We start from the raw sequence: 27,973 nt of genomic DNA, 5'->3' as shown, positions 1-27,973 counted from the left end.
CATTTGCTACTCCAGGATGCTCTCACAGGCAGTCAGCAAGTCATCTGTCATCTGTCTGCAAGGCAGACAGGTAGGGTGAGGGTGAGGGGCTCTTCCCAAGCCTTCTTCAGAGCTTTATAGGGCTCACCATTGAGGAACAGCATTGCTGTTTGTTTGCTTAACATCCCTGAGCTAGGACCGTTGCAGGGGAAAAAAGAGCATGACAAAAGCATGCCATCCCAGCCTCCACATCTTGAGAAATCATTAACCAACTCTCCCCTGCTCCAGGTGCTGAGAGACTTCAGAGCCTGGCAGCAGCAGACAGGAGCCATCAGATGAGAAGGACGTGTAGGTTGGAGCCTGTCTGCAAACAAGTCCTCTGTGCCATTCTAACCTTTGAACCTCTAGGACACTGTTGAATTTTTGGTGGTTTCAAGTATGGATTTTGTCACTTCCCATTTTTAATGTGTTCTACAGCTCTGTAGATCTCAGGTTTAGGAAGCCATCCCCAGTCATTTCTTGCAGCTTGCACTGTTTGATTATATCTTGCTACTCATAATGAACTACTTAGGGCTGATCTCAAGCAATTTTTCTGCATGGGCCATTCCAGACAACTGACCTTTGTAAGAAGCAAGGGGAACTTCCAAGTCCTGGAGCAGAAAAGTCGGAGTGATGCCATCATTTTTTTCAATAGTGTTTACGTACCACTCTATAGCATCTGGTAGACCATGAAATTCAGTATTAATCGTGCCTTAGCCAAGTTTGTAGTGTTCAGCTTCATAGCTTTACACAGTTGAGAAAGGGAGTTCCTGTAATGGTCTTTGGATTGCAATTCATCTGAGGTTGTCCACCTCTTCTTTCCTCAAATGGCAGAAGGATGCTGCCAAAGTCCGCAGTTTCAAGTTAAAGTCCTCAGTTCAATTAAATAGCTGCATTGGATGGTTGCTTAAATCCATGAACAAGGACAGTACAACTGCTTATTCTGCTGAAAAAACACAGACTTCAAGTTACACTTAAAGATGTGTGATGAAGTATAGCTTCAGTCAGTGGACTTCCCAGGGAAACCCAAGGGTTTTCTCTCTCTCAGTCCACTGAAGCTGAATATGGCCCATTTGAAGACCTATGAGGTTTCTTCTGTCCCAGTGTGAAACATGTGGCTGCTGGTCTGTTGTTGTCTAAACCTCATCACCTCCCTGTGTACCTTCACAAAGAGCAACTGTTCAAGTGTTTTCCTGAATGGGCTCCTGAGCTCACATCGCTTCCAAGATTTATGCATCTCAATAGTAAATTGCCGATCTCCATTTGGCCTTCTTACTTGCTTAAACTGATTGATGTGCACAGACCTCTACAGATGCAAGACCTTCAAGCTGAAAACCTGCACCCATTTGGTTTATTGGCAAAATTTGTATTCTTTCCCTGGGAGGCCATATCTGGCCCTGTGCTTGTTGGATGACAGGTGGGGTTTCCAGCCAGGCGTCCATTTAAAGAAGAGTACTGTAATTAAAAGGATCTAGCTAAAGAAATTGCACAAATTAGAGCAGACAGCTGTTATCTGAAAGGAACAAACACTGTTGTTTTTTTAAATAGCCAGCTCTTGGCTTGCTGCCAGAGATGCTTACATTAGATCTTATGGATAAAAATCTTCCCTTGACTGTTAAAAATGTAAGTGAAAAGAACTCTTATTACCCCCCCCGCCTCCCCCCCCCCCCCAAAAAAAATGTTATGGGCAATAGGCAACAAACGGAAGACAGTTGTAAACTTTAGCATAGCCTGGAGATGACTAACTTCAGATGCATACAGAACAGAGAGGCTTTTGAGCAAAAAAAAATACTGCATCCATTTTATTTTTTTCATGCATTTATGCACAAAATCTGAGATTCCAGAAACAGAAGTTTAAACTGGGAGCGTAACTCATTGCACAGATATGCAGAAAAAGATGCCCCTCCTGCTTTGTGGGTGCAATTCAGTGTGGAAGGGATTGGTCTGAGTCAGCGTCCAGCTTTGCAGGGGCCTGCTAGTGAAGTTATGGCTGATGAGGCAGCAAGGGGATCAGCATGGCGTACATCAAAGACTGGAAAGGAAACCTCGGTGATGGGTTCTGCTCTTTATTCTTACAAAGATTCTCTGTCATTTCTGTGGACCGGGAGGAGAGTTTTCCACTGCCCTGGTCAAATGGCTGATGGTTACATGAAGCTGGGGACAAGGACTGGATCTTTTTCCAGGCTTCTCTGACATGCAAGCACTCAATGGGCATCCGGAAATACAACTGATTCATGAATCTTCCCACTAGCAAGTTGCACCATGCCTTGTTTAATAGAGCAGCTTTCAGACTTAAAATTGAGCATGTGCTTAAAACAGATTGCTGCATCTGGCCAGTATCTCTGATAACTTGAAAAAGTCAGGCCCACATGCCTCCACAAAAGATGTGCTGATATGCAGGTAAAACCAGATTGAGACCTGTCCGCTGGATGGATAATGCACTGGGCTGGAGACCAGAGGAGACCTGGGATTTACTTCTGCCTGTTCCACTCATCGCCCAGGAAGCTTGTCCTTCTGTTGTAGAGTTACTCAGCCCCTTCTAGTGAGCCTTGAGCTCTGCTGCTAAAAATCAATGGCACCAGCTGATAATCAAGTGGATTCGCAATGTTTGTTAATGCTGTTCATACAACTCAGAGCAGGGAGGGCGAGTATGAGCTTAGGGAACAAAGAGGAGAAAGGAGGAATCTGAAAAAGAAACTGCTTTCTTTCCAAAACCCTTGCAGAAATCTTTTCCTTCCTCTTTTCAAGTGCCTTGGGGGGGTGGTGGGTCGTGGTGTGTGTGTGTGTCATTTTTAATTTTATTTCACGCTTCCCCACCCCTTATTGTCATCTTGTCTCATTCTCTAGGAAAACCTCTTTTTTGTGATGGAATACCTCAATGGAGGAGACCTCATGTTCCATATCCAGAGCTGCCATAAGTTTGACCTTCCCAGAGCAACGTAAGATGTTATCATTACCTTTTGGCTTGCAGGTTGCACACATGGGAGAAGCAAAGGCAGCAGCTGCAGTCACCAGGGATCTTGATTTTATTCCCAGCTCTGCTACTGTCCTGTAGAGGAAACCCTGGGCAAATTATTTGACCTCTCTGCACCTTACCCAACTGCAAAGTGGGGATAGTGCTTGTGCTTGAAGAAGAATCACCCTCTGTCCCAGCTTTCTCCAAACTGAACACAACAGGCATGCAGGTCATCACCTCGACTCAGTGATGCACTTAGATCCAGTCACTTCCTCTCCCTGTCCTCTTTCCCCTCCCACAGAAGGCTTTTTAGAGCCCATCCACACAGCTAATTTCAGTCAGACGTGACCTTGCTTTACATTCTTGGTCAACCAAGGAAGCTATTTCTGTCTGGAAGCGTTACAGACGCTGCTTGTTACACCCTCGTCAGCATTGCATCTGCCTGCAGGCTTATCCTTTAGCCCGAAACCAGGGACCACCTTCTAGCCTGTGACCTGACTCCCGTATTTTGCGCTGACCTCAGCACAGTCTCACAAACATTTGTTCAGAGGAGAGAACTGAGCTGGATAGAAGCTGTCCCTTAGCCTGCCCTGCTGGTAGGATTAGTCCCCTTCCCAGGACTGTGGTCCTTCTGGCAGAAAGGGGCTACAGAGGGACCGTGCAATCCAGCGGAGACCTTGCCTCTGGAAGTGCCTCCACTGTCTATAAACAGCCTCAAGCATCCTGAGATCTTTTTTTCTTTTTAAAAATGCCAGTGGATGAGGGTCATTTTAAAGCAAGCTACAGGTGTCTGCTGTGAATTACGGCAGCCCTGGGGTTGCTTTGTTGCCCTCGTTGAGTTCTTGCTCATCCCATAATTGGAGGCCCCAGTCATGACATGGTGGGGATCTAAACTCCAGCCCAGATTTACCACTGTCAAAGAAATCCCCCAGATGCATTTTCAGCCGTCTGTGGAACCAAATTTCTTGTTCTTTACAACACTGGGTGGCCTGTAGCCAAGCTGCAGCACCTGCTTAAGCTGAGGTTGCCAGTTCAGTGGTAAAAGGTGAAGCTGTTGTTTGTTAGAAGTAATAGAATTTTCCCTTTTCCCCTTTAAGGTTTGGGGAGGGGAGAGATAAAAACCTATTGAAAGTGCAAAAGGTAAATTTAAACAAAAAATTAATACGCCAACTGAGAATTAAAAATTTATTTAGCTTTGATTAAAGTAAATAGAAGAATTAGAATAAATGAAAGGTGCTTTTAATCCTTCTACAAGCAAAAAGTGTTTTGAAAGCCAATATTGAAACCACTATAGGAATTAATTTTTATTTAATAATTAAAAAAGGAAAACAGACCTTTGTTTAAATCAGTGTTTAGTTTGATGATTTTTTCCGAAGCATTTGAATGTTCAAAATTAAGGGCCAATGCATTGAAGACTGAGGGAGCAGAGCTGTACAGCCCTGGAGGGGCATACGATCCCACGGTTATGTTCCCTTCTGGGAGAGCACTTGCGCTGTGCACTGGTGCTGCAGCCTTGCACTGCCCCTTCGCAGCAGCACGTGGTGCTGTCCTTTAGGCAGATATGTGTTGAGAACAAAGATCTCAAACTCAAACAGACCAAGCTGCTAGCTAGTTCCTGTCTTGGATAAAATTTCCAAAGCAAGTCCTAAATGTGAGCAGTGAAGAAAGAGGTCTGTTTGACAAGCCAAAGGGACCGGTGGTGGTCCCCAAACCCAGACACCCACCTGCCTGTCCCATTGCTGGGACCGCTCTGCTGTTTGTGCAGCAGCTGCTGAATGTGGCAAATTATAGCTGCTTTTCTGAGGCCTGAGGCATTAACTGTGATTTGCAGTTTGCAGTCTGGTGCATCGCTGTAACTCATTATTTTAAACACGTAAATAAGGGAGAGGCACAGGCCCTACCTGGTCTGCCTTCCTTGTGACAAGGATCATACCTTGAGGCGAGGCAGGGTGGGCAGTAGGAGCTGGGTGGTGGTTTTTTGGTCCACAGCTGATCTGGAGACATGCTTGGGCACTGAAGGACATGTCCTCATAGTCAGTTACATATCAAAAAAATGCAGCTAGCCATGCCGTGGGGCTTCCAAATTCCTGGAAGTGAGTAGGCTCCAGATCTCTATCATTTTGCAAAGTGGTTTCAGTGGGAGTTGGGCTGCTAGCTGTGTGGCGTGCTTTTGGGGATCTCACATCATCCAGCAATTACCTGTAAAACCCCGTTACCCCAAGCCTTCAGGAGACACTTCAAGCCTTCTGGGAACTTCATGACATTTTGGCTTTGTGGAGACAAAATTTCCATCTTTTGGGATCTAGTTGGAAACGCCTGTGGAGAAGCATCAGTTCTAACATGTGCTTTCTGTCACTTAGGTTTTATGCTGCTGAAATCATATGCGGGCTTCAATTCCTCCATTCCAAGGGCATAATATACAGGTAATTTTATTCTTTAGTGTCTAGTATGCTAAACCATTTCAGCTTTCCCTGCAAGCACTCTAATGGTAACTGAGAGACTGTTGCCAGTGGTATTGCATTTCTATGCAGATTGCCTTTTTACAGAGACTGGCTGTTTTATTTTGAAAAGATAGTGCAGAAAAGGCCGGTTTGAGCCCTTTTTGAGAATCCAGTCCTATTTCAGTTAACATTAAAACTTCTTGTCCTTCAATGCATTTACACCGAGTCATTCATATAGCACCCAGCATAAGCACCCAGTTTAAGCTTTCCGTGTATAAAGGTAAAGTCAAGCTAGCCATGAGAAATTTGGTGTATCTGCTGTGCTGGTTACCCTGGGACAGTGGTAACGAGCTCAGTTCAAGTAACAACAGCAGGGCAACAGTGATATACCTTCATTTTGGGGTTATTAACAGGTCTGCTGTACACAGTTCCATGAGGAGATGGGATTCATCTCACCTACCACCATGAATCTGAACTAGCTGCTCAAGCTCTGCTTGTAGTAAGCAGAGAGGAGGGGGCTTTTTCAGGTTCATCAAACCTGTGTTAGAGTGTGTATGAGAAGTGCCCATTTCTACCAGCAGGTCTGCAGGGACCCAATGGGAATGAGATGGGACATTGCAGGCAGCTGCCCTCAGGCAGGAGCCCTGTCCCAAAGTTACTGGTATGAACTCACAATGCATCAATCTATCAAATCCCAAGGAGAAGTCCTCCACTGCAAAATTGCCTGTTCCAGCTTCTGCTTGATTTCCGCAGGACCCTCAAAGTTATGCACAGATGCTTTGATCTAATGCACAAGGGGTGTGCTTCAGGCCCATATAAAAGGACAGAGGCAAGAAGGGCTGCAGAAACCAACCCACAGCCTGCTTTCCCATGGCTGAAAAGAGGAACCGAATTTCTGGGGACTTCTAGTCCAGCTCATCTTCATGGCAAAAGTTAGTTACTACATTGCAGCTTTCTGTAAAAACAGGAAGCAAATAGCTTGTTACAAACAAATGAGAGAGCTCGCCAAAGCAGTGTTGTTTGCTGAAACAACGATGAGCTTATTTCAATGTTTGTCATGCAGTGTGAACATTAGAACAAATGCTAAAAGAGAATGGCTTGCTTATAATACTCTCCCATTAAAACACAAGCTTTGATTCATCTGAACTTGCGTTATTACTCATTATTAGTACTCATGTGGGAGCCATTTATAGTCTTTATTGACTGATGATGGTGATTGCGTGAACATGAGATCAATGTCAATGGCATTAAGCTAAGATGATCTCTGGAGTCTCAGTGAGTTTCTGGCTCTAATTATTGTTCTGGATGACTGAAGGGAAACATTTTCTTAAGTGCCCAAATCACTTAGCCATGTCTGTCATTTTTACTCAGACTTCTCAGAAAAGTTGATTAAAAATATCTGCAGGACATTGTGAGTTCATGGCAGGACTGTTAATGCTGACATTTTGTTTATAATTCACATTTTTATTTTAAATTGCTACATCAGTGGTGCGTCACGGTTTGGGACCCATTTCATTGTGAAAGGAGAGACGTTTAGAGTCTGGAGCCTTGGGAAATGTGGGCAAATTGGGATAGCTAGTTATTGGGTAACACGGTGATAGGAGGAAATAGCTCATTCCCAGGAGTCCCTACTGCATTGCTTTGGGTATCAAGCTTTGAGAGAAAAGGTTTAACCAATTCTACTCTTTTTTCCTTTTTTCATGGAAGACTGACAACAAGGTCAGTTGAGAACACACAGCCATCAGTATCTCAGTCAGAGCCAACTTAAGCACTTTAGGAAAGTGAAAAAAATCATTTTTGAAACTACATGATTTGTGATGTAATAAGAATAATGAATCCAGCTGTTCCGTCTCATGCACCCACGTTTGGAAATGTTGGCTTAAATTTTAATGAATGAGCTGAGGCATTTTTGGCAGAAACTCCAACCCCTGGAGCTAATGAGTTTGAGACTCATCAAAATAATGAAAGCGAACTGTAGGTGATGGGTTTTTTGTTTTACTTCGATCTACCAGATGAATAAAAGCAGTGCTGACAGCCAGAGATTGATCTCCGTGGTGTAACTAAAATAAGTCATTCCAGCTGGAAATTGTGACAACATAAATGTCTGCCACTTGGAAGGCACATGTCCTGGCTGTCTCTATATTTCTTTTTGATTGATGACTCCCACTTTTTCTTGGGTCATATTCTAGCAGCAGTGAACAATTCCCCCTGACAACAATTTAGTGTGTAGGCACTACGAGGTCCCCCACCCTGACCAGCACCCGGTCGAAGCAAGATGAGGAGCTTTGCACAGCGAGAGGCTGGGCAGACATCTCTCCTGCAATTGTAGACAATCATCTCAGGAGTATCATGCATTAGAAATTACCTTCTTTGAGGGATTCAAAGTCATTGCTGAAAAAAGCACATTGTAAAACTGTTGTCACAGGGAGGGTAGCTATATAGTAGCCTCATGGTTAGGACTCTTGCCTGAGATGAGAATATGTGTGTAGGCAGAGGCTGGAAAAGACGAGCTATATCCTCAGCTGTGAGCACAGGTAAATGTTGTGTCTGGGTGCTTTGGGAGCCCTGAGAAGGAGCAGTGATTTATAGTACAGGATAGGCAGTGCAGGAACCTGGGTGCTCTGAGACCAGGTAACCCAGATTGTACTTACATCCCAGGTGAAGTGCAGCATCACTGATCCAAATATCTCCCTGAGTCATTATTTCAAAGAAAAACAAAACTTTTAGGTAAGATATAAAAAATATAACACAGAAGTCACGACAGCCTTCCTTTCTTTCTTTCTTTACATGTTTTTCTCACCTTTCAGAGGTTATTCCCACATGAGGACCTCTTTGTTCATTCTGAATGGCCATGATTCATCAGCTCACTCGCTTTTATTTCATCCTCTGTGCATTTTTTTTTCTCTCACTGGGTTCTTTGCTTCCTACAGTAGCTCAGAGCCTGAAACCTCTGACAACAGCTTGGCAGCTATGTGTGAAGGGCTTTGTAAATCCCCAGGGCTCAGATAGTGCAGTCCAGCAGTGAAAAGGTGGTGGGTGTTCTGCTGAGGTCTGGGATTATTCTGACCCTTTGCAAGCCATTCAGAGGTTGCAGGCCCTTACTTCTTCCAACATTTGTAGAGCTTGCACTGGGAGAGAGATCTGGCAGCAGCTTCAGAGAGAGTACTGAGACTCCCAGGGAAGGAGAAAGTAAACATTAGCTGATCGCTTCTTGCTCACCATCTCCAGGTTGTTAGGGCAGAAGCACCAACTGGTGCACAGCCCTTTTTAGCTTCACTGTTCTGCATTCTCCAATGAGGCAGCTTTTAGAAGATGACTTGGTTAAAGTCTTCTCTAGCAAATGAATCAGTGCTGGGACAGGAGGAATGAGGAGGAGTGATATTAAAGCCCAGGAGAGCAGCTCCTCATTTGGCCCACAGCCTTCATTTCTAATTGCAACGTATAGGTGCTACTTAGAGGCAGATAGCAAGTAAGCGTAACTGCTGAATTAACTTGTGTGGTTCTGTAACAGTTTAAAAGAGTTTCCTTCTCTTCCTCCACAGAGACTTGAAGCTAGACAACGTCCTTTTGGACAATGAGGGGCACATCAAAATTGCTGACTTTGGGATGTGCAAGGAGAACATGTTTGGAGATGCAAAGACAAGTACTTTCTGTGGGACTCCTGACTACATCGCTCCTGAGGTAGGTGTGGGGTCCAGGGAGGTCAGCAAGCTGCTGTGGGACAAATAAAGTGTCTTAAGACATGACTGTCAGTCACTGGTGGAGGGTGCAAGGAATAATAACCTGCTTTAGAGCAAGTTGCAGGCTATAAACTGGATTTCAGTTTGACTCAGAGTGTGCATTGCTGTCTGGCATTGTATATTTTTGTGTCTAGTTCATTTTTTGTGCAAATGGGCCTGGGAAGCAAGTGGTGCTTGTCTTAACTAAGAAACAGAATGCTTAATGGAAATCCAGTTTGTGCCATGGAAGAAGAAGCTCCAAGAGGTAGGTTCTGCAATTCAGGGATAGAAACAGTATGAGGAATGGGAAACATGTTCCCTGGCTAGTTAACAGTAGGCTTCCGCGGATGTACAAGCTCCTTGTTAGCTGGTAGGGACCTATGGGCACTTCTAAAGGATGATATTCATCAAAAACTAAGAGAAAAAATAGAGAAAGGTGGGTCAAAATGCCCACCTGAAGCTGATTTTCCCTCCTCATTGATTAACCACCTTTTAGATAAAGATGCTGGGTCCATGATAAAGCAGAGATTGGGGTTCACATTCCCTCTGAGAATGTGCTTTAATGGAGATGGCACCCACAAGCTTGTACTTCTCTCTTACTCAGACAGGTTCTTAGCTGGCTGCAAACACAGTCTGCATCCCAACCATCCCCCCCATCCCGAGATGAGTAAGGCACTCTGTGCTCTGAAAGGGCTCTGCCGTCAAAGGCATAACCTTAAAACTGAGCACAGGTTTGAATGTCTGTCTAGTTAAAAAAACAACCGAAAGCTGCTTGTAAAAGGGATGGAGATGCCTGGACACATAAACATGAGAGTGGTCGTGCATCCTGACTTTTCCTTTCTAAATGCCAGCAGTCAGAGGAAAGGTGTTGCTGTCTGGAAGACAGCTGGGACCCAACCTCCTGACTCCAGGCTCTGGACTACCTGCTTCTCTTCTTTGGCTGGGCACAGTGCCAGAGCACCTCATGTCACTGCATCAATCCATCCCTGGAAGACATGCCTCCACAAATTGCCCTCTGGTGAAGGAGGCTCTAAAACTAGAGATGATGGACTTGTATCAGAGCCAGGCTGTGCCTGAGCTACCAAGGGCAAGGCAGGGGCTTGTAGCTTGTGTTAAGGTTCTGCTCTGTCCCCTTGACTCAGGAAGGCTGGGGCTTGCATGGAGACAAGCTCCGGGCTCCATGCGAAAACATACCAGCAGCTCCTCTTCTCCTTCTGCAGCTGGAATCTACTGATACTTGGTGGCAAAAAGCTGAAGGAACCTGGCCTCCATGTGTCCATGCAATAAATCTGTGTGGTCACAGGCACCAGCCTCCAGTTTGCCCATAGCGAGATCCTTTGCCCTTCCCCTTACTTCTTTCCAGTTTTCCCCAGACAGAAACTTGTTCTTTTTTTTCCTTTTTTTTTTTTTTTTTCCCCTAGTAAATTTAGATATTTTGGACTAGATCTCTCCAGAAAAGAGAAAGCTCCCTTAACCAGGTGACTTCACAAAATGATCAATGCTGCTATGGAGAGGCTTTGACTAATTAGGTGACAAATTGGGGCCAAATAAAACATTTTTCAGCTCAGAGAAGAACCTACGAGTCATCCATGCATCATGTCCAACATCACACTGAAATCCATTTATTTGCCCTTCAAGATCCCATTTCCTGATTTTAGTGTTTTCATGATGGATATTGGTACTTTCCAAACAGCTTTTAAAGCTTTTGGGTTTTTCCCCTCCACTATAATTCATTGATCTTTTACTGTGTACCAAGGGCTCAATTCTGGTCTAGATTACACCACAGCTGACACAAGGGCTGGTCTCTTCAAATCAATTGGATTTGTATTGCCTAAAATCAGGTGTAAGTGTGCTCTGCCATCAAGCTGCAATTGTCTTTTATTCCACTTCAATATGCTTTTATTAAAAATAAAAAAGCTGTTTTCTGATCAAAAAAAAAAGAGCACCAAGTGATAATCCATTATCTATGATTTTACTTCATATAAAAGAGAAAGACTAAAATAGTTCAGAGTTTTATTTCTGCACCATCATTTATTTTAGAGATTCAACGAGTGCATATAAACCATTTTACCTCTAAATTGAAACCACTGCTAGAGTTTATGGATCATGTCTCTCGCCAGAGGCAGGAGCACTGGACTTTTTGTCAGTGTTTCAATGCACCTGCTAGGACTGTAATTTGTTACAGACCCAGCACCTTGGCTACAGCCATGCAAATAAGGGGGCTTTGGGTCAATAGACAAGCAGGTTTTTTATTTCAAAAAATATTTGGCAAGATAAAAAAAAAAAGATTTTACCTGAAATGAAATTGCTGAGTTTATTTTTTCCAGAGAATTGCAAAGCTAATAAATCTTTTCTTTGATTGTCATAAAACATTTAATTTCAATTTCCAGGCATTTTATACTTAAAAAGGTAAAGCCTTATAAAAATAATGTGTCTTTTCAGATGGAAAGGTTGGGATTATTGTCTTTATAAGCGATCCAGAAGAAATATATTAGGGAGTCTTGCTGATTCCTTTTTTTGGCTCTGAGTGAAACATCTTGCATGTATTGCATCTTACATTCAAACAGCTTTTTTGTCCTTTTTGCATCTCCTTTTCTGGCATTTTCAGAGACAGATGTCTTAGTCGTGAGAACTCTACAGAAGCTTGGGTTTAGAATTCTGACATTAAAGTGCTGCTTTGCTAGATGCCACAGGTACATCAGAGGGGGATACTTCTCACCTAATGTGAGAAAATTAATCTAAAAATGAAGGATTAGGTGGCACTTTATACTGTTGTAGAAGGACAAGCATCCCAGAAGACAAGTCATCCCTTCCCATCTTAGGCGTGTAAGTCAGTTAAATCACCGTTTTCTCACCATTGACTACAGAGAGATTCTGGATAACTAAATTAATAAAACACATAACTTTTAGGGAATAAAATTAATCTGAGTCCAAGTGGCAATTTACAAGCAATACATCATAGAACCGTAGAATCATTTAGGTTGGAAAAGACCTTTAAGATCATTGAGGCTGCCAAGTCCATGACTAAACCACATCCCTAAGTGCCACGTCTACACGTTTTTTAAACACCTCCAGGGATGGTGACTCAACCACTTCCCTGGGCAGCCTGTTCCAATGTTTGATAACCCTTTCAGTGAAGAAATTTCTCCTAATCATAGAATCACAGAATGGTTTGGGTTGGGAAGGACCTTAAAAATCATCTAGTCCCACCCCCCTGCCACGGGTAGGGACACCTTCCACCAGCCCAGGTTCCAGTCGGGTCTTGAGCCCTGCCAGGGATGGGGCAGCCACAGCTGCTCTGGGCAGCCTCTGCCAGTGCCTCACCGCCCTCACAGGGAAGAATTTCTTCCTAATATCTAGTCTAAATCTACCCTCTTTCAGTTTAAAGCCATTCCCCCTTGTCCTAACACTAGATGCAATATCCCATCTAAACCTGCCCTGGTCCAACTTGAGGCCGGTTCCCTGTGTCCTGGCGCTTGTTCCCTGGGAGCAGAGAGCGACCCCCCCTGCCTACAGCCCCTGCCGGGCAGCTGTAGGGAGCCACCAGGTGCCCCTGAGCCCCCCCTCTGCAGGCTGACCCCCCCAGCTCCCCCCGCCGCCCCCCCCCAGCCCCTGCCCCAGCCCCTGCCCCAGCCCCTGCCCGGCTCTGGACACGCTCCAGCCCCTCTGCGTCCCCCCTGCCCTGAGGGGCCCGACCCTGAGCCCAGGCCCCGAGGGGCGGCCGCACCGGTGCCCAGCACAGGGGGACGGGCACTGCCCCGGCCCTGCCGGCCACAGCGCTTCTGACAGCGGCCAGGGCGCTGCTGGCCCCCTTGGCCACCTGCATCAAGGTGAAGATGAAGTATGAAAACAGTCAAGAAATTACTCACCCATTTCTACTATACCTCAGAGCTAGCACTAAAGATCGCCTCTCTAAGTCATACTTTTTCAGCTATCAGCAGTTTCATATGTACTGATCTGGATAGCTGTTTTCACTGGCATTAAGCCAGGACTTGTCACTGATGCCTACACCGTAGCTCTAGCATAGGCGATCACATTGTAACCAAGCTGTGGCCTCAAGACTAAGGACTGTGCCTTAATATGAACTATTGCCCTCTCCAGCTCTAAAATAATAAGGATCCTACACATCATAGTCATTGCAAGTACCTTTAGGCATCCACAATATAAATATCTGTACATCAGCAAGTTGTCTAGGCTTCTTGATAACCAAAGGAGACAAATGGGGGGCTGTATTTTGCAGCAGGTGAATATTTAGCTGGATGTCTAAAATTGGACTAATTCTCTTTCTTAACTACAAAATGAGCTAATGATAACTGGTTCAGCCCTAGGTAGCTCCGTAACAGATAGTTAAAGGCAGGTGAGATTAATTTTTCTTCCCCAGAGGGGAAGTTTGAGAACTTGGTGGTGTCTGGCCAAGTTTGTTGGGGAAGGAAATGCCACCTCCCTTCTTAGGGGAGGTTATCACTCTAGCTCACGCCCCCTGGCCCCCACACACTTGATGTCTGGATGTAGTCTTCACTTTATAGCTGACACAGAAAGGCACAAGCCAGTGGACTGACCGAGGACAAATTCCCATCGCTCCACCTGTAACTCAGTTGGTCTCAAAAGGACAGATCAGTAATTGCTTTCTCATCTTTTTCCTGGAGCAGGTTTTGCTGGGATAGATCCACACCATTTCTACTGACTGATAGTCCTAAAGTACCCTTACACTGCCACTTTTGTAATTTTAAAATATAGCTTGTGTGAGTTAAATCAGTCCCAAAATGCTAATGTCTAGCCATTTGTCTTCTTGGACTTCACAGACCTGATTTGAACCCTTGGGATAACTTGGAGACCAGGCAAGAGATGACTTGTGTCACTTTTTATGTTTGAGATCTCTCTGGTAGCCAAGGAATTGTTCAAGTAACTTAAGAGTTATATGCAACCTGTTATGTGCAGTGCGAAGGACTGTTTTGGCACCCAGGTGGGGCTGTGACTTGGACCTCGTCGACCCACTGGCAGATGCTCTGGCTCATGCTGCAGGCAGAGGGAAGCACCTCTGCCACCCCACTCAGTGCAAAGGGGAGCTACTGAAAATTCAGGGGCTGCCCACCCTTCTGAGGTTGAAATACTCATGATAGACATTTTGCATCTGTCTTTGTCACTCCTCTTTGGGCAGATATTGCTGGGGCAGAAGTACAACACCTCTGTTGACTGGTGGTCCTTTGGTGTCCTCCTGTACGAGATGCTTATTGGCCAATCTCCTTTCCATGGCCAAGATGAGGAGGAGCTTTTCCAGTCTATCCGTATGGATAACCCATTCTACCCTCGCTGGCTTGACAAGGATGCAAAGGACATTTTGGTGAAGGTAAGAATTACTACACATCGAATGAAAGTCTTTTTGCCAGAACTGTGATTTTTGATTTATGCATCTTCAGCTGTTGTTCAGAGAAACAAATTTAGTGTGATAGGACCAGAGAGTCCCTTCCTTGTCTGTGGACCTCAAAGCACATCTGACCTGTCATAAGGCCATCTTTGTGTCTTCCTTCTCCTGAGTTGTGATGATGGCTCCTCACATCCAGTAAGTAGGATCACAGGGTATCAGATACCAGCAGAGATCAGTTGAGCGCAGAGCATTCCTTAAGGTGCAGGGCATGTTAACTCCTGGAAGAGATGTTCTGCCAGGCTTCGAACTAAGGGTTACAGCGACTTCTTTGATAATTATAGCTTTGAAGCACTTCTTGTGCCTCAGAGATACGAGGACATCTAGGGTAGATGGCTTTGGTGTTCAGCTTGATTTTCAGTAGAGAATATTTTGCATCTTTGCACTGTGCTAAAGAGCATGAAAACAAAGCCTAAGCTGTGGCCTGAAGTGGTGGAGCTACTCAAGGTAGTAGCACCATGTCATCTGGATTTTTGGCCCTTTGAACCTCCTGCATAGCAATGCATAGTATCCTTTCTGAGTGGAGAACTTTTCTGTTTCCCTCTAACAGGCATACTCCTTGTCTTTTAGAGTCCCTTCTGCTGACTTTTTTCATTGCCTGCTCTCAGCCCTATGCTGTTTAGCGTGGTAGCCTTTTTGGCTTGGGATGAGAATTATTCTAGAGTTGTAAGATAAAGATGCAGTGTAGTCACAACTTGTAGAGGAATGAGGCTGGGTTAATTAACATTGACAATATACAGCTGTGGGCTGGCTTCATGGGCAGTGGGCTGGCTGATGTAGGTAAGGTGCAGCTGTGGCTGGTTCCTGCTAAGTAGTTAAATAGCTCTAAGGGGTATGAGAGGGGAGCAGTCAATGAAGAGAGACCTGGAAGAAGCAGAGGGAGGAGAGAGAGTGTCTTGGGTGGAGGAGAGACAAGGAGAAGGATGCAGCAGAGGGACTGGCCTGAAGAGGCTGAAGAAACAGCACGGGCAGTAGATGAACCTTCGAAACCTGGTGGGGGATTGGTGGCTGTGCCCCGGCAAGGCACAGGAACTACTTACTGAAGCTAACCTGGTATAGGGTGGTAAAAGCCTTGTTGCAGCATAATAGTTTTGAGACTGTTGTGAAAACAGCTAGTCTAACAAGTTACCTCCCTTCATCTCGGCTTTGGTCTGACATTGAACATGACCTAAGCTGAGGCATTTTAACTTGAGATGGAGCATGGTGAGAAAGCATATACAGAGGCTTATAGTGCCTTAGCTGATGTGAGGTAACTTGTTCATCACAAGATTTTAGTCGTATTTGACCTACAGTCCCTACCTTGACTTTTGCATTTACAAAGTGACAGCACAACATAACAGCATTCCACTACAAAAACATGGAGAACAGAAGATTATTTTTAGCATCTGTGCAGTGGAGCTCAGATGTTTAGGTATCACTATAAAATGGTAATGATGAAAACTATCAAAAGCAGTTGTTCAGGAAGATGTACCATAGCTGACTGAGATCTTGAACATCTATTTCTGGGACATACACTGCCATCTTTCTGCACAAACTACCTGTGCTTGTGTCAGAATTAGAGGTAGCAATCATCTTTATACCAACAAAAACACCTTCCTTGCTTAGGGGAAAAAAAAAAAAGAATTTCTACTTTACGGGCTATTGTCATTGCCACTGACTCTGGGTAATTACATACTGCAGCCTGCCTAATGCCTGTATTATCAGCACAGAATGTAACCTTTGGATGCTGCTTTGCTGTGTAATCAGTAATCTGTAGGACACCAGATTTTCCTGCAGTGTTCACTAAAACCCAATGCCTGGATTTTTTTCAACCAGGCCCTCAGTGGTCTATACATCAGATTCTTTTGCTGTCACTTTTGGCATTAGATATTTTTATTTGTTCTTTGCTGAGTGGTATCTATCTTATGCTACTGTTGGCTGAACAGAGTAGCAAGAAACTTCTACTATATGTAACCCAAGTCCGTTTTGAGATGACCTCCAACAGTAAAGTGATTTTGAAAATTTGCCCTTACCTCTGCAGTAGGACATATCAGCTGTATTCAGGTTGCCTGCTATCACATGTTGCCACTCTATCTCCCCATTGACTTTAGAGGGACCTAGGATCTGGTGCTCTATGGGCCAGCTGGCCTGGAGGTTCCAGATACTTTACTGCAGATGTAAAGATGAATTTTAAACTATCCACACCCATCATTACAGCAATACTTCAGCAATGCATCCTGCTCGTGAATGCTGAGAGGAGCTCTGAAGCGTTCAGTGTTCCTGAAACTCTCCCCCAGAAACATTTCAGCTGCTTCCAGAGCCAAATGGCTCCTGCATCACCACAAAAAACATGTATGACAAAACGGGCTGTGTTTACACTACATAAGATGTACATACATGAAGAGTGGGCTTAGACCTGCATGTAGCCAATGGGGAAAATAAATGCCCCCACTTCTAGCTTTTCCCCCATCTTCAGCACAATTAGTCATCCACAGGACTTGTAGCCTGCCATGTGCAGCAAACACAAGCTATATGAATGGGGAGTCTTTTGGCAAAGTAGATTGTTGTCAGTATCTGAGCTCAACAGTGGAAAGAAGCAAGCACTCCTTTATCTCATCTTTAAGTGTGTAAAGGAGGTCAGATGATTTGCACCTGAGGTGACTGTTTTTTCTCTATTAATTATAAAGGGTCAAATACTGACACTCCAAGTGTCCAGAGGTATAGCAGGCTAGCCTAGTGTTTTCACAAATCTTGCTTATATTTTCTGATCACAAAAAAATTGTCCAGAAAAAAGCTCACAAGTGCAATCCAGATGTTTCACCTGTATTTGCATGCTCAGACACGTTATGTTGTTGCCCCTGTAGCAAATTGTCCTCTCTCTCCTGCAAAGGCAAAATATGACCAAGGTCTCTCAGTTTTGGCATGTTAAGCTAAGAATCCAAACTGGTTCCCCAATCAGAAATTTATTATGGTAGAAGAGTCTTCACACCCTCACCAACCATGTTTGAGTTAAATGTTTAAGACCCTATCTGGTAGGACTGTCCTCATGAATACACTGTTACTGACAAAAGGCTAAGGCGTTTCTCTTTCTCCAATATTCAAGCTTTTTGTGAGAGAACCTGAGAGGAGACTAGGAGCAAGAGGGAACATCCGCCAGCATGCCTTTTTCCGGGAAATAAACTGGGAAGCTTTAGAGGAAAGAAGGATGGAGCCTCCTTTCAAACCAAGAGTGGTAAGGATGCACTTTCTTTCAATTCCACCCATCTCATGTCTTTCTTCCCTGAATCATTCATTTCTAAAATATCTAAACCCTCCAGCACGCATTCGCAATAAACCAAAGCCAAGATCCACAGTAATGTTATAAACCCATCGATTTAGGGGCAGTGTCTAAAATCTTTAGACATGTGTCTTCAATGTCAGAGACCTCAAATCCTGTTTAGATTCACAGAGTCAGCATGTTAAAGGTGGATAAATGTCTGCTTCATACTGGAACTGACAGTTTTAGGCAGTAAAAGAAGACTTTCAAAATGCCCTTAAACGTTCAGGGTTATCTTCTGGAGTTGCTCTGCACGTGCAGTATCTCTCTTTAAAAGTAGATGGAGGAACTTGGTCTTGGGCAGTCAGAATGCAAAGTGTTGACTCTCACTTACAAGTCCAAGTGCAGATTAAATTGTTAACAAGATGTCTGGTATGTTGTGTACATCAGATACAGGCAGCTAAAACCACCTACAATTTGGATCTATCACAGCCTCACTCACTTTACAGTTGTTGGAAAGATAATTGTGAATTAATATATATTAAGTCTATTGGCTATATCAGTCTATTGGCTGGACTGCCTGAGCTGATCATCACGACTACTTTGTGATGGCTATAAGCCAAGGTATGGCATGCCCACACCTGAGAAACCATAGATTACTCATCACCTTCTCAGTTACCATAGCAGAGGTCTGGATGCCACCTAAAACACCTTTCCTTAACCACGTAAGTACAGCCCATTCTGTAGGGTTTATCTTTCATTGCACTGCAGAAGGTCAAGAAGGAAAAGTTCAGGTAACCAGATGGTTGGCTGAGTCAGTTGGCTAATAACAGACCTATTAAATTATTAAATTCCTATTAATAACAATAATATAATTTGATTTAGTTGGTAAGTTCATCATACTTTCATTTTACTGTCCTTCACGAGTGTTATTAAATTGTGGGGTCCAGTCTGCCATGTTACAAAGCTGTAATATCCTTGCCTGGCAGAATTCATGGATCACAGGATCAGTGCCTCCTATATAATATTAATTCCCATTATTACTTCAATAGGGTGGTAATAAGCAATTGATTAGCACTGGCTGCTGGATATTAAGAGCTCAGATGGAAGTTTACTGCTGTTTGACATGTTACTGTACATCATTTGGGCTGGAGTAACTAATCATTCTGCAAAAGGCCAAGAGCAAATGCATTGAAATTTCCCTGGCTGAGCTGAGCTTGCTCCCAATTAGTTGAGCTGAGCCCATAGGAAGCAGCCTGATAAGACCAGTACCGTTGTAATGAAGATCTGAATATTAATGGTTTGACACCAATATTTTTTTTCTTTTTTTGAAGAAATCTCCAAGTGACTGTAGCAACTTTGACAAGGAATTTCTAAATGAAAAACCCAGACTGTCCTGTGCTGACAGAGCACTGATTAACAGCATGGACCAAAATATGTTCAGCAACTTTTCTTTTGTGAACCCTAAAATGGAGAAAATATTTTCCTGAGATCTGCCTTACTGAAGAAATTCTCTGTAATGGTTTAAGTAACACTTTGTCAGCTGAAGACTGTGCATTGTTATTTTTATCATGAACCATCGAGAAAACACCTCAGTGAAAGTTTGTACTGTGCCTGGAAGCTTCCAGCTTATTCCAGTCTGTAGCAGATGCCAGCCATTCTTCATTAATGATGAAGTTTCTTTATGGTATCGTTTGGTCTCTCTTCTCTCTTTTCCCAATGTTCTTGAAGTTGAGAGCATCTGAAAATGAGGAGGTGCCAAAACCCGTTCCCCACTACTTGTACGCACAGCCAGTGGGTTTCTCTGTAAGAAAAAACAGGTGTATTTGAGTTTCTGGTGATGTTAGTGCCCATTTCTGCAATTCTCAACTAGGCCCACCTTCTTCCAAAGAAAAGTGGTTTGCTCAGGGCCTGAGAGTATCTAGGAAGACTTCAGGCTGGATGCTTTGGTAAGCTCCACTTGTACATGTGCAGAATCGTGCATGTGTGCAGATTTGAAGAAGCAATTTTACTCCCTACACACTTTAAAAATAATGTTCACAGGTGTTAGAATTCAATTTTGCTCTGCTGGGACAAAGAGGCTTTGCAGGTGTCCATTCCAACGTACATGCATCTCAATCAGAGGGAATGGAGATGAGGACTCCACCCCAAAGGAGGATTGTTGCCATGACAGGTGTCAAGATCAAGACAGAAAACCAGTGGTTTACACTTAGTACTCGAGCAGGAAGGATGGGGAGTTGCAGCCCAACAGAAAGCCTCAAGAACCCCTGTTCTAAAGCGTTAACTGTCCTCACACGTGCCATATTCAAAGCAAAATCTGGACTGGGCTTTCTAGAGTTTTATCCTAAAAACACATGAGAAAGGTGGAAGAGGTTTCCTCAAGCCATCGTTTAAGTGTCGTGACGCAGGCCTTCCAGTCACAGCAGTGGCATACTTTACTTGCAGGGTAGTAATCAGTCCTTGCAAAGGCTTATAGACTTCCTATTGCTCTAAATTATGACCCAGCTCTTTGGCACGCATGGTGGACATCGGTCAACAAGCTACACCCAACAGTCACAGGGCAGCACAGCACATCAGATGAGGGTGGTCCTCTCCTTCACCATCTGTGACATTTTGCTGTGTGTTCTATCCCTTTGCAGTCTGTGGAAATGTAGATGGGTTTGAAAAAAGTATTTTCTATGATCCTTTCATCACAGTTTAAACAAAGACGCACTGTTTTCTGAGGGTGGGGAGATGTAGAACTGCCCAGTTACTGCTTGTCACCGAGATACCAGTTAAATACTGGGTCAAAATTAAGTCAAAACCCAAACAGGATTCTGTAACACCTTAGATTTAGGCAGTCACCCAAGTTGGTGTTAGGCTGTAACTGAAGTGTATACATTTGGAGCTTTGTTGCATCAACCCCTTCAGTCCACAGAGAAGAGAAGCTCTAGAAGGTGAGTCACCCCAAAATCAGATTCCTTTCAGAGGTTCCCTTCTGTCTCTGCTGGAGGAGTGCAGCCTTGCAGGCACAGCTGGGATATCGTTGGCAGTGACTGCAGGCACCGAATCCTGCAGGACCAAGAGCAGAAGTGCCTAACATCGACAAGAAAAGCAAAGTGTCCTGAGAAAGGTTGCAGCCCAGTGACTCATGAAATCCTTGTTTGTGCTGTATGAAATGCAGGGGGCATCTGTGCTCACAGTTTGTGCAGCTGGTCATCATGTTTAATTAGAACGGTTAACATTATTTTTTTTAATGCCAGTGCTGTTTGTACAGTTTAATAAAATATTGTGTACAATTGGAAACTCTGAAGTGATTAAATAGGGAGAAAAAACAGAGGTGCTTAGAAAAGCCATTAAAATTGCTCTGTGCTTTCTAAGGAATGTTCCCCAGGGGAATTTCAAGCCATAAATACCCAGGATCAGCAAGTGTTTGAACAACTGTAACTACTCTGCAGATCAGTGTCTAAACCAAGGATTTGGCATTGTGCAAAGGTATCCAAGACAGTAACACGTTCCTTTTCACTGCCAGAGGTGACGTGGCTGTAAATGGGGTCTGGTATCTCAAAGGGGTTGCAAAGCCAGATGTGCGGAGGTGGGTACTATCAGAGGGTGATTCAGACCATCTTCCTTTGACACCTGGAAGAGGCTGGATCAGCCAAGTCCTGGGATGGCCTGACTGCCCACATGCTATAGATAGGGTCTGGATGGCCTGATCCAGCCTACAGATTGCATTTCTAAGCATTTGAAGATCGGCAGTAAACCACTCTAAATGACTGTTAGAGATGTTTTCTTTGCAATGGCACAGTGGTTTGTGCTTGACACCAATGTAGGGACACCCAAGAGCGTAGACTAAGGAAGGAGGGTGCTGAATCACCTCTTGTGGTTACCTAACTGAAGAACAACAGGGTTTAACGCCTCTCTGACCAGAGGGAGGACTCTCTGCACTCCAGCTGTGGTCCCATACAGCTAAAGCAGGCAAGTCACTTGTAAAGGAGCGTGTTTGAGTAACTGCTAGAGCAGACATGGTGTTAGGCTTACTATAGGGCTTTTGATGCAAACCACAAGAAGTGCTTGCTTCTCTCTGCAGGTGTCTTCAGCTTAAAAAACAAATTAACTCATAGAGGATGGGGGGGAGGGAGAGGTGTGTATGAGCCGTCATGAATGTGCGTGCTGTGTCTCGCTGGTGCCACAGCCTGAAAACCCTCCCAGCTGTGCCTGTGGTGTGCAAAGAGTGACGTGGCAAGCAGCAAGCATTTTCCTGTGGTGGCAGCGACTGAGAGATAGGAGCCAGTGAGGGCTGGATGCCAAACGCCCGCACAGAAATGAGCAGGAGCCCAGGTACTCGCAGAGATGCTCCTTTGCTTTGGCTAAGGTACCTCCATACCCATCTTGTCTTTTCTTCTTTTTTTTTTTTTTTTTTTTTTTCTTTTTTTCTTTCCCATCCTGCATAAAAATGTTAATTTTATGGTATAGTAGATGGGCTTGCCAGGTTTAGTTATTCATTTGCTGAAGGCCCAGTTCTGTTCTGGAGCCCCACAGGATCACAGCAGTGCTATAGGAGCATGGCACCTGCAAACATCATGGTCTGACCTCTAGCACCACCCATTTCAACTCAAGGTTTGGGACTTTCACCACCCAACTTCTCCTTCCCCAGTCTTGCTGCTTCATTTGGCAGATGCAGAATTTCCTACTTGTTGGCATTGAGCAAACCAAGCCTCAGGCTGATGAACAGATCAGGACAAGTGGGAGTCACCAGTGAGTGACAGCTCTGATTTCAGCCTTCCTGCAAAGACCTCCAGGTTGGTTGGTCTCATGTCTCCTCAGTGTGCAGCCCAGGGGTGCGATTGCCTTGCACAGGTAAGACCAAGCTCCATCCTGCACCCCACCATGCTCTTTGCTGCACATGCAGAAAGGAAAGGCAACTTTGCCCAGTGGTTACCAGAGACATCTTGCAGTGGAGAGGTATCACCAAAAGTCCCTGTCTGCCATAGTACAGCTCCAAATAGTAGGTACTGCAAGTAGGTATGCTCCTCTGCTTACTATTGTATTTGTACTTCAGGCACTTAAAACCCAGGTGAGAGATCACAGGTGAGACGTAAACACTCTCGCTCCAAGAGATGCCAGCTTAGCTAGCATATTACCTACAGCAGCTAAAATCATAATCAATACATGGCCCAAAGCATGTCTTGTGATGTTGTGAAGCCAGTGGAGATCTCAGGGCAGACCACAGGAAGATTTTTTACCTTGCTTACAAAAAAGTTTAGTCTTTGCTGTATCACAGCATCCAAGACAGCGCATGCAGAGCTAGTGAAATAGGGGAATTAATGTATTTCTGGCTCTTCCATAACTGGCACTGGTTGCAAACCAGTGCTCCTGTACAGCTCAGTAACTGTGCCTGACATGATGGGGTCCATTCCACTGGTAACAGGTGTGACAGAGCCCTTTATCCTTTGTATTACCTTACTATTTACATACATAAGGATATGAAGATTGAAAAACAAAAGGGAAGTGAAGCGAAGAAAAAACATCATCGAGTTGTGGAAGATGAAACAAGAACAGAAAAGGAAAGCAGGGAAGAAAGGAAGGATACAGGTTGGTATAATCTTATGCAACACTTCCCTTCATTCAGTGGTTTCAGTTATACTCTGCTGTTTTTCTTCAAAGCTACCAGCACCATCCTAGGGTTGTTTGTGTAGCTGAAGCAGGGAAAATTTTCGGAGATTTCAGAGGATGGTACAGCCTGAAACTAGAACACATAAGTGGCTCTAATCTGGCCTACCAGGTAACACAGAGAGCCACTGCTACCCTGACACCTCCCCCAGAAATCCAAGTATTTCTGTCCTGAATCTGGATTCAGGTCCCAATTCAAATTACTGAATTCAGCTCTCTATGGCATAGGAATGCAGCGTAACCACTCACCTTTAGTCTTCTAGCATCACTGAGACACCTTGGGGTATCCTGGAGGAATTGCACTGAACTTGGGTCTCTCCTACAACCTGTGGCATGTCCCACAGCCCTATTACCCCAGAGCACTTCCAACAGCAGTGGACACCTCTGTGTAAGCAGCTGAATCAAGCCTGGTGATTGAGTTCACCCTACAGCAGACACCTGCACTCAACCCAGCACTCCTTGTGGTGGGGACAACACGTCACAGCTCAACACATATGATCGTTTTGGGTTGGTTTGGGTTTTTTTTGCTTTTGCCACAGGGTTGCAAAAACACCGTTTCCTTGACTCCTGTCCTGAAAAGCACCAGAAACAAATAGCCTTTGCCATGATGCTCACCAGCCTCCCAGCTGGAGGAAATCTCTGGGTGCCAGCAGTGAACAGCATGAGCCCTATGGTAGGCAGGCTGGATCTACGTGCATGCGATAGCTGCTTGTAGGACGTTTGCTGGCACTGAGCTACTGGAACAGCCTGAACTAGAGCCTGGCAATGTCATCATAATTTGACTCTGTCAAGGAAGAGCCTTGAAAGAAGAGACATTAAAAATTAGTCATCAGCATGTTTTCTGTAGTTGCTAAAGAAACTTCCTGAAGGAAATTCTCAGTTCTCCCGGTACATCCTCATTAGGGTGGACCAGAAGACACTGCATTCCCATTCCCATTGATAAGCATCTTCCCTTCTCCATACTAAGGCATTGATAACCAGAGAGGCACTGAACTCAGTATTTATGGTCCTTTGAGAGCTGTCTTTGCTTTCAGTCCTCGCAAGGACTTTCAGTTTCATTTTGAATCTGAGGATCTGGTGAGTCAAAAATTCAAAGCAAAGCTCTGCCAGAAATCTTTGCCCATCTCCATGAAAATGGTGTAGAAGCTCACAGCAAATCCTTAACACCTTTTGAGATTTCCTCAAAAGGTCAACAAGGCCTAGCTGGTGTCTCAGTGGAGTTAACCTGGAACAAAATTGCACTAACAATATTCAACACAACTTTGCAGAGAAACAGGTCTTAGGGGAAAGACAATCCTGTGATTAAGGTGCTACTGAGTCTTTGTAAACCTAGACTGATTTCTGAGTTTTGCTATATATATCTCCTGTGGCCTGGTGCAAGCTATTCTTGTTAGGCTTTGACTTTTCTTCCCCTGAATGGACATAGTTCATACTCTTGCTGGAGGTTGTTCAGAACAGGGGCTTATGGAATGGAAATCAAGCTCAACTAACCAGAGCTGCCTAAAAGTATGTAATCTTTAAAGTTCATTACAATTTAATCATCTACATTTCTTCTGTTATCAGTGGGAAGTTTCTGAAAATATGATTCATCCCGTTCTAAGACAGGTAACCAGAGTTGTCCACTGAACTTTCTCTCCCTCCACTTTCTAGAAAAGTTGGCAAGCGCTGCCCTGTGTGTATTTGTGCATCACCTTGGGCTTCATTGGGGCCTTACTCTCAGGTAAATATAGTAGTGCCATTGTATAGATAAGGAGAACATACAAATGCCTCAGCTGGCTGTGAATGAGGCTTGGTTCTCCCAATACTGGTGCCGAATGACTGTGCTATGGGTGTCATGGTACTTAGGTCTCTGTTGTGTCACCCTGGTTTGGTAACTAGAGCTAGGAACAGTCAAGGGGTTGATCCATTTCACCATCCACCTGGCTAATCCAGGCTTTATCTGTTGTCTATAAAACTGTTATGAACTGTATTGAAAGCTTTGCTAAACTCAAGATAAGCAGCAGCAACTGCTCTCCCCTCTTTCACCAAGCTAATAATTTCATGGTAGAAGGCTTTCATGCAGGTTGGTCAGACATGATTACCCTTTTATAAATCCATGCTGACTACTCCTGATCACCTTCTTGTCCGTAACAAGTTTGGAAATTGTTACCCAGAGGATTTTCTCCATCAGCTTCTCAGAGACAGAGTTGAGGCTTACCAGCCTGTAGACCCTCAGCCTCCTTCTTGCCCTCCTTGAAGATGGGAGTGACATTTGCTTTCTTCTGTTCTGCACTTCAGTTGAAATCTGGGCTTGTGATATAGGTCATAATCACTTCAAAACAAGAAGCTCCTGCACATCTCTGTGTGGCTGGATATAGCCCGGCTGTAGTCTGCCTGCAGCTCAGCTTAGAAAGCTCCAGCTTCTAAGCCACTAACATTTCCCACAGTCCATTGCCATAAAGAAGCTGAAGCCCTTTTAGGAGTATTTGGCAAGCTCCTGGGACAGCCAGTGGTGGCTTGGGATCGAGCAAGACTCTGCCTGTGGGTGCCTTGCCTGAAAAGAGCCTGGGTCTGTGCTAACATGGTGGGTGTTCTTGGGCTCTCCAGCTTCACTGCAGCTCAACCTGGAACTGCACCCAAGTGTGACTGTGGGTAGAGCAATGCACCGGTCTGTAAAGCCATCCAGAACCCCAGTGTAACTGATATGTAGCACCCCAGAGTACGGTCAGTCACTTAGCCTGAGATTTCTCATCAAAGCAATGATGTTGCCTCCAAAGTTCAAGCGGATTGAAAGCTTGACTAAATAACTTGAGTATCATAGGAACTACTCAGTTAAGATGAACCTATGGGAATGCCTAAGGGCACAGGCTCTTTGTCATTCTACATTTTCACGTGTTTAATTAAAAACCTCTTAGTCTCTGTTCCCAGAAGCAACTGGATTCTGTCTGTCTGGGACCCAGCTATCACCAGTCCATGCTGCTCCACTGCCTAAATAGAAACCTGCCAGTATACAGGAGCTGGAGAGGAGAATCATTATTTTAATAATCACCTAGAGAAAAACATGCTGTTTGAATAGAGACAAAAATTAAACCTCAGACTTAATTTATGTTGTGGCCCTTTATTTTAAAAGAACATAAACAGAAAATAATAAGACATCAAAGGAAGAATCTCAGCTTTCACTTCTAAACTCTTTTTTATTGTTGTTGTTAGACTCCCAGTAGCAAAGGAAATGAGTTCTCTGGTAATCAGCTCCATTTAATTTTCAGCTTCTTTCTGGTGATAGCATTGTGTATAACCTTTTTCATAACAGTTACTTTAAATTGTGTACTTTGATATTCCACTCAGCTGGTAGAGAAGGAAAAATCCGTTCTAAAAAAGCCATTTTATCTCTGCTGTACATGAGCTCGGCAGGGTAATGTGATATCTCAGAGAGTATATTTATTTTAAATCATTGGTATTTTCCACCAGGGTGAAATTCTTCAAGATATAACCTCTCATTGCTTCCCTCCTTCCCCCCCCAAAAAAATGTCATGGGGCCAAAGTAGTGAAGAAAAAGGGACAAAATAGCAACCCTCATTCAAAAGAAACAATAATCCACACAGCAAATCAACTCACTTCTGGACATACCAGACATAATGAAAAGAGTAAAAAAACTTACAAAACAGGGAAAATGGAGCATGCTGTTATCATAAGGACAATAAATCCCAGACCACAGTGGTGTTTCTGAGATAGTGAAGTAGGAGTCAGCAGTGACACAAAACGACCTTTTTTGGAAAAGATGATGTTAAAACTTAATAATGCGTTTTAATTCTTCAGGAGGTCTGGTAACACTGAAATTCAGATGGGAAGAGGAACGTTAGCTGTTTGTTTGGGCTGGGCTGTTTCCACACCAAATCATACACTTGCTTCTCTTTCTTTGGGTGGACTGAAAAGAAAGGAATAAGTAGAAAGTCTCCACAAAAGACCACAGCACGTTTGGGGGAAAAACAGCCATCTTTGCACCAAAAGCAGGGCTTGAACCTGCTAAAATGAGCCATTGCCTTAAGATTCCAATTAAATGCCTTGTCTGAAAAGCAGCAACACTTTCACACAGTTACGTGGGCTAACCACTAAAGGGAGACAGCTGTCTCGGCTCAAGCCACTATTTTCAGCAGCAGCAACCACCTTGAAGAGCTTCCCATATTCCAAATGGAGAGTCGTCAATGGACCTCTTGGGAACTGTGATGTGGTTCTTTATCAGCACAAGAGCATATGGGAGAAGATCTCCTGCACCCAAAGTCTGCCAAAATTTTGGGTCTAGACACAGCTGAGAAAGTGACTGGCAAAGTTCAAGGTACAGGCTGGGGCTGCAAAGGACCACTATGAGAGAAAAGATGCATTTGTTCTTGGTATAAAGAAATAATAAAGTCTGATTGCTATGGTATAGCTCTCTGAAATATACATTTCTTCCTTGCTGTCAGTGCTTAAGCAAACACTGACACCGAATAGTGGTGAAACTTCAGTTTTGGAAGAAATAACTAAGCACTCAGATGGACGCAGCTTTCTGCCATG

At 44.2% G+C, this 27,973-nt stretch overlaps 1 protein-coding gene across 3 annotated transcripts in view; it reads left to right on the top strand.

Annotated features, from left to right (window-relative positions):
- The window catches only part of PRKCQ (protein kinase C theta), a 65,225-nt gene extending 45,744 nt beyond the window's left edge, over window positions 1-19,481 (top strand). For all 3 annotated transcript variants that reach the window (XM_014285790.3, XM_055712161.1, XM_055712162.1), the window contains exons 15-20: window positions 2,866-2,957; window positions 5,335-5,397; window positions 8,958-9,096; window positions 14,293-14,481; window positions 17,639-17,767; window positions 19,126-19,481. In XM_014285790.3, the coding sequence (XP_014141265.1) occupies window positions 2,866-2,957; window positions 5,335-5,397; window positions 8,958-9,096; window positions 14,293-14,481; window positions 17,639-17,767; window positions 19,126-19,281 (768 nt within the window). In that variant the 3' untranslated portion in view covers window positions 19,282-19,481. The remainder of the gene's footprint in view (window positions 1-2,865; window positions 2,958-5,334; window positions 5,398-8,957; window positions 9,097-14,292; window positions 14,482-17,638; window positions 17,768-19,125) is intronic.
- The last annotated feature ends 8,492 nt before the right edge of the window (window positions 19,482-27,973 follow it).

Source organism: Falco cherrug, chromosome 5 (assembly GCF_023634085.1).
Source record: "Falco cherrug isolate bFalChe1 chromosome 5, bFalChe1.pri, whole genome shotgun sequence".
Taxonomy (NCBI): Eukaryota; Metazoa; Chordata; class Aves; order Falconiformes; family Falconidae; genus Falco; species Falco cherrug.
Note: the sequence above shows the minus strand (reverse complement) of the source record. Positions and strands in the feature narration are given on the sequence as shown.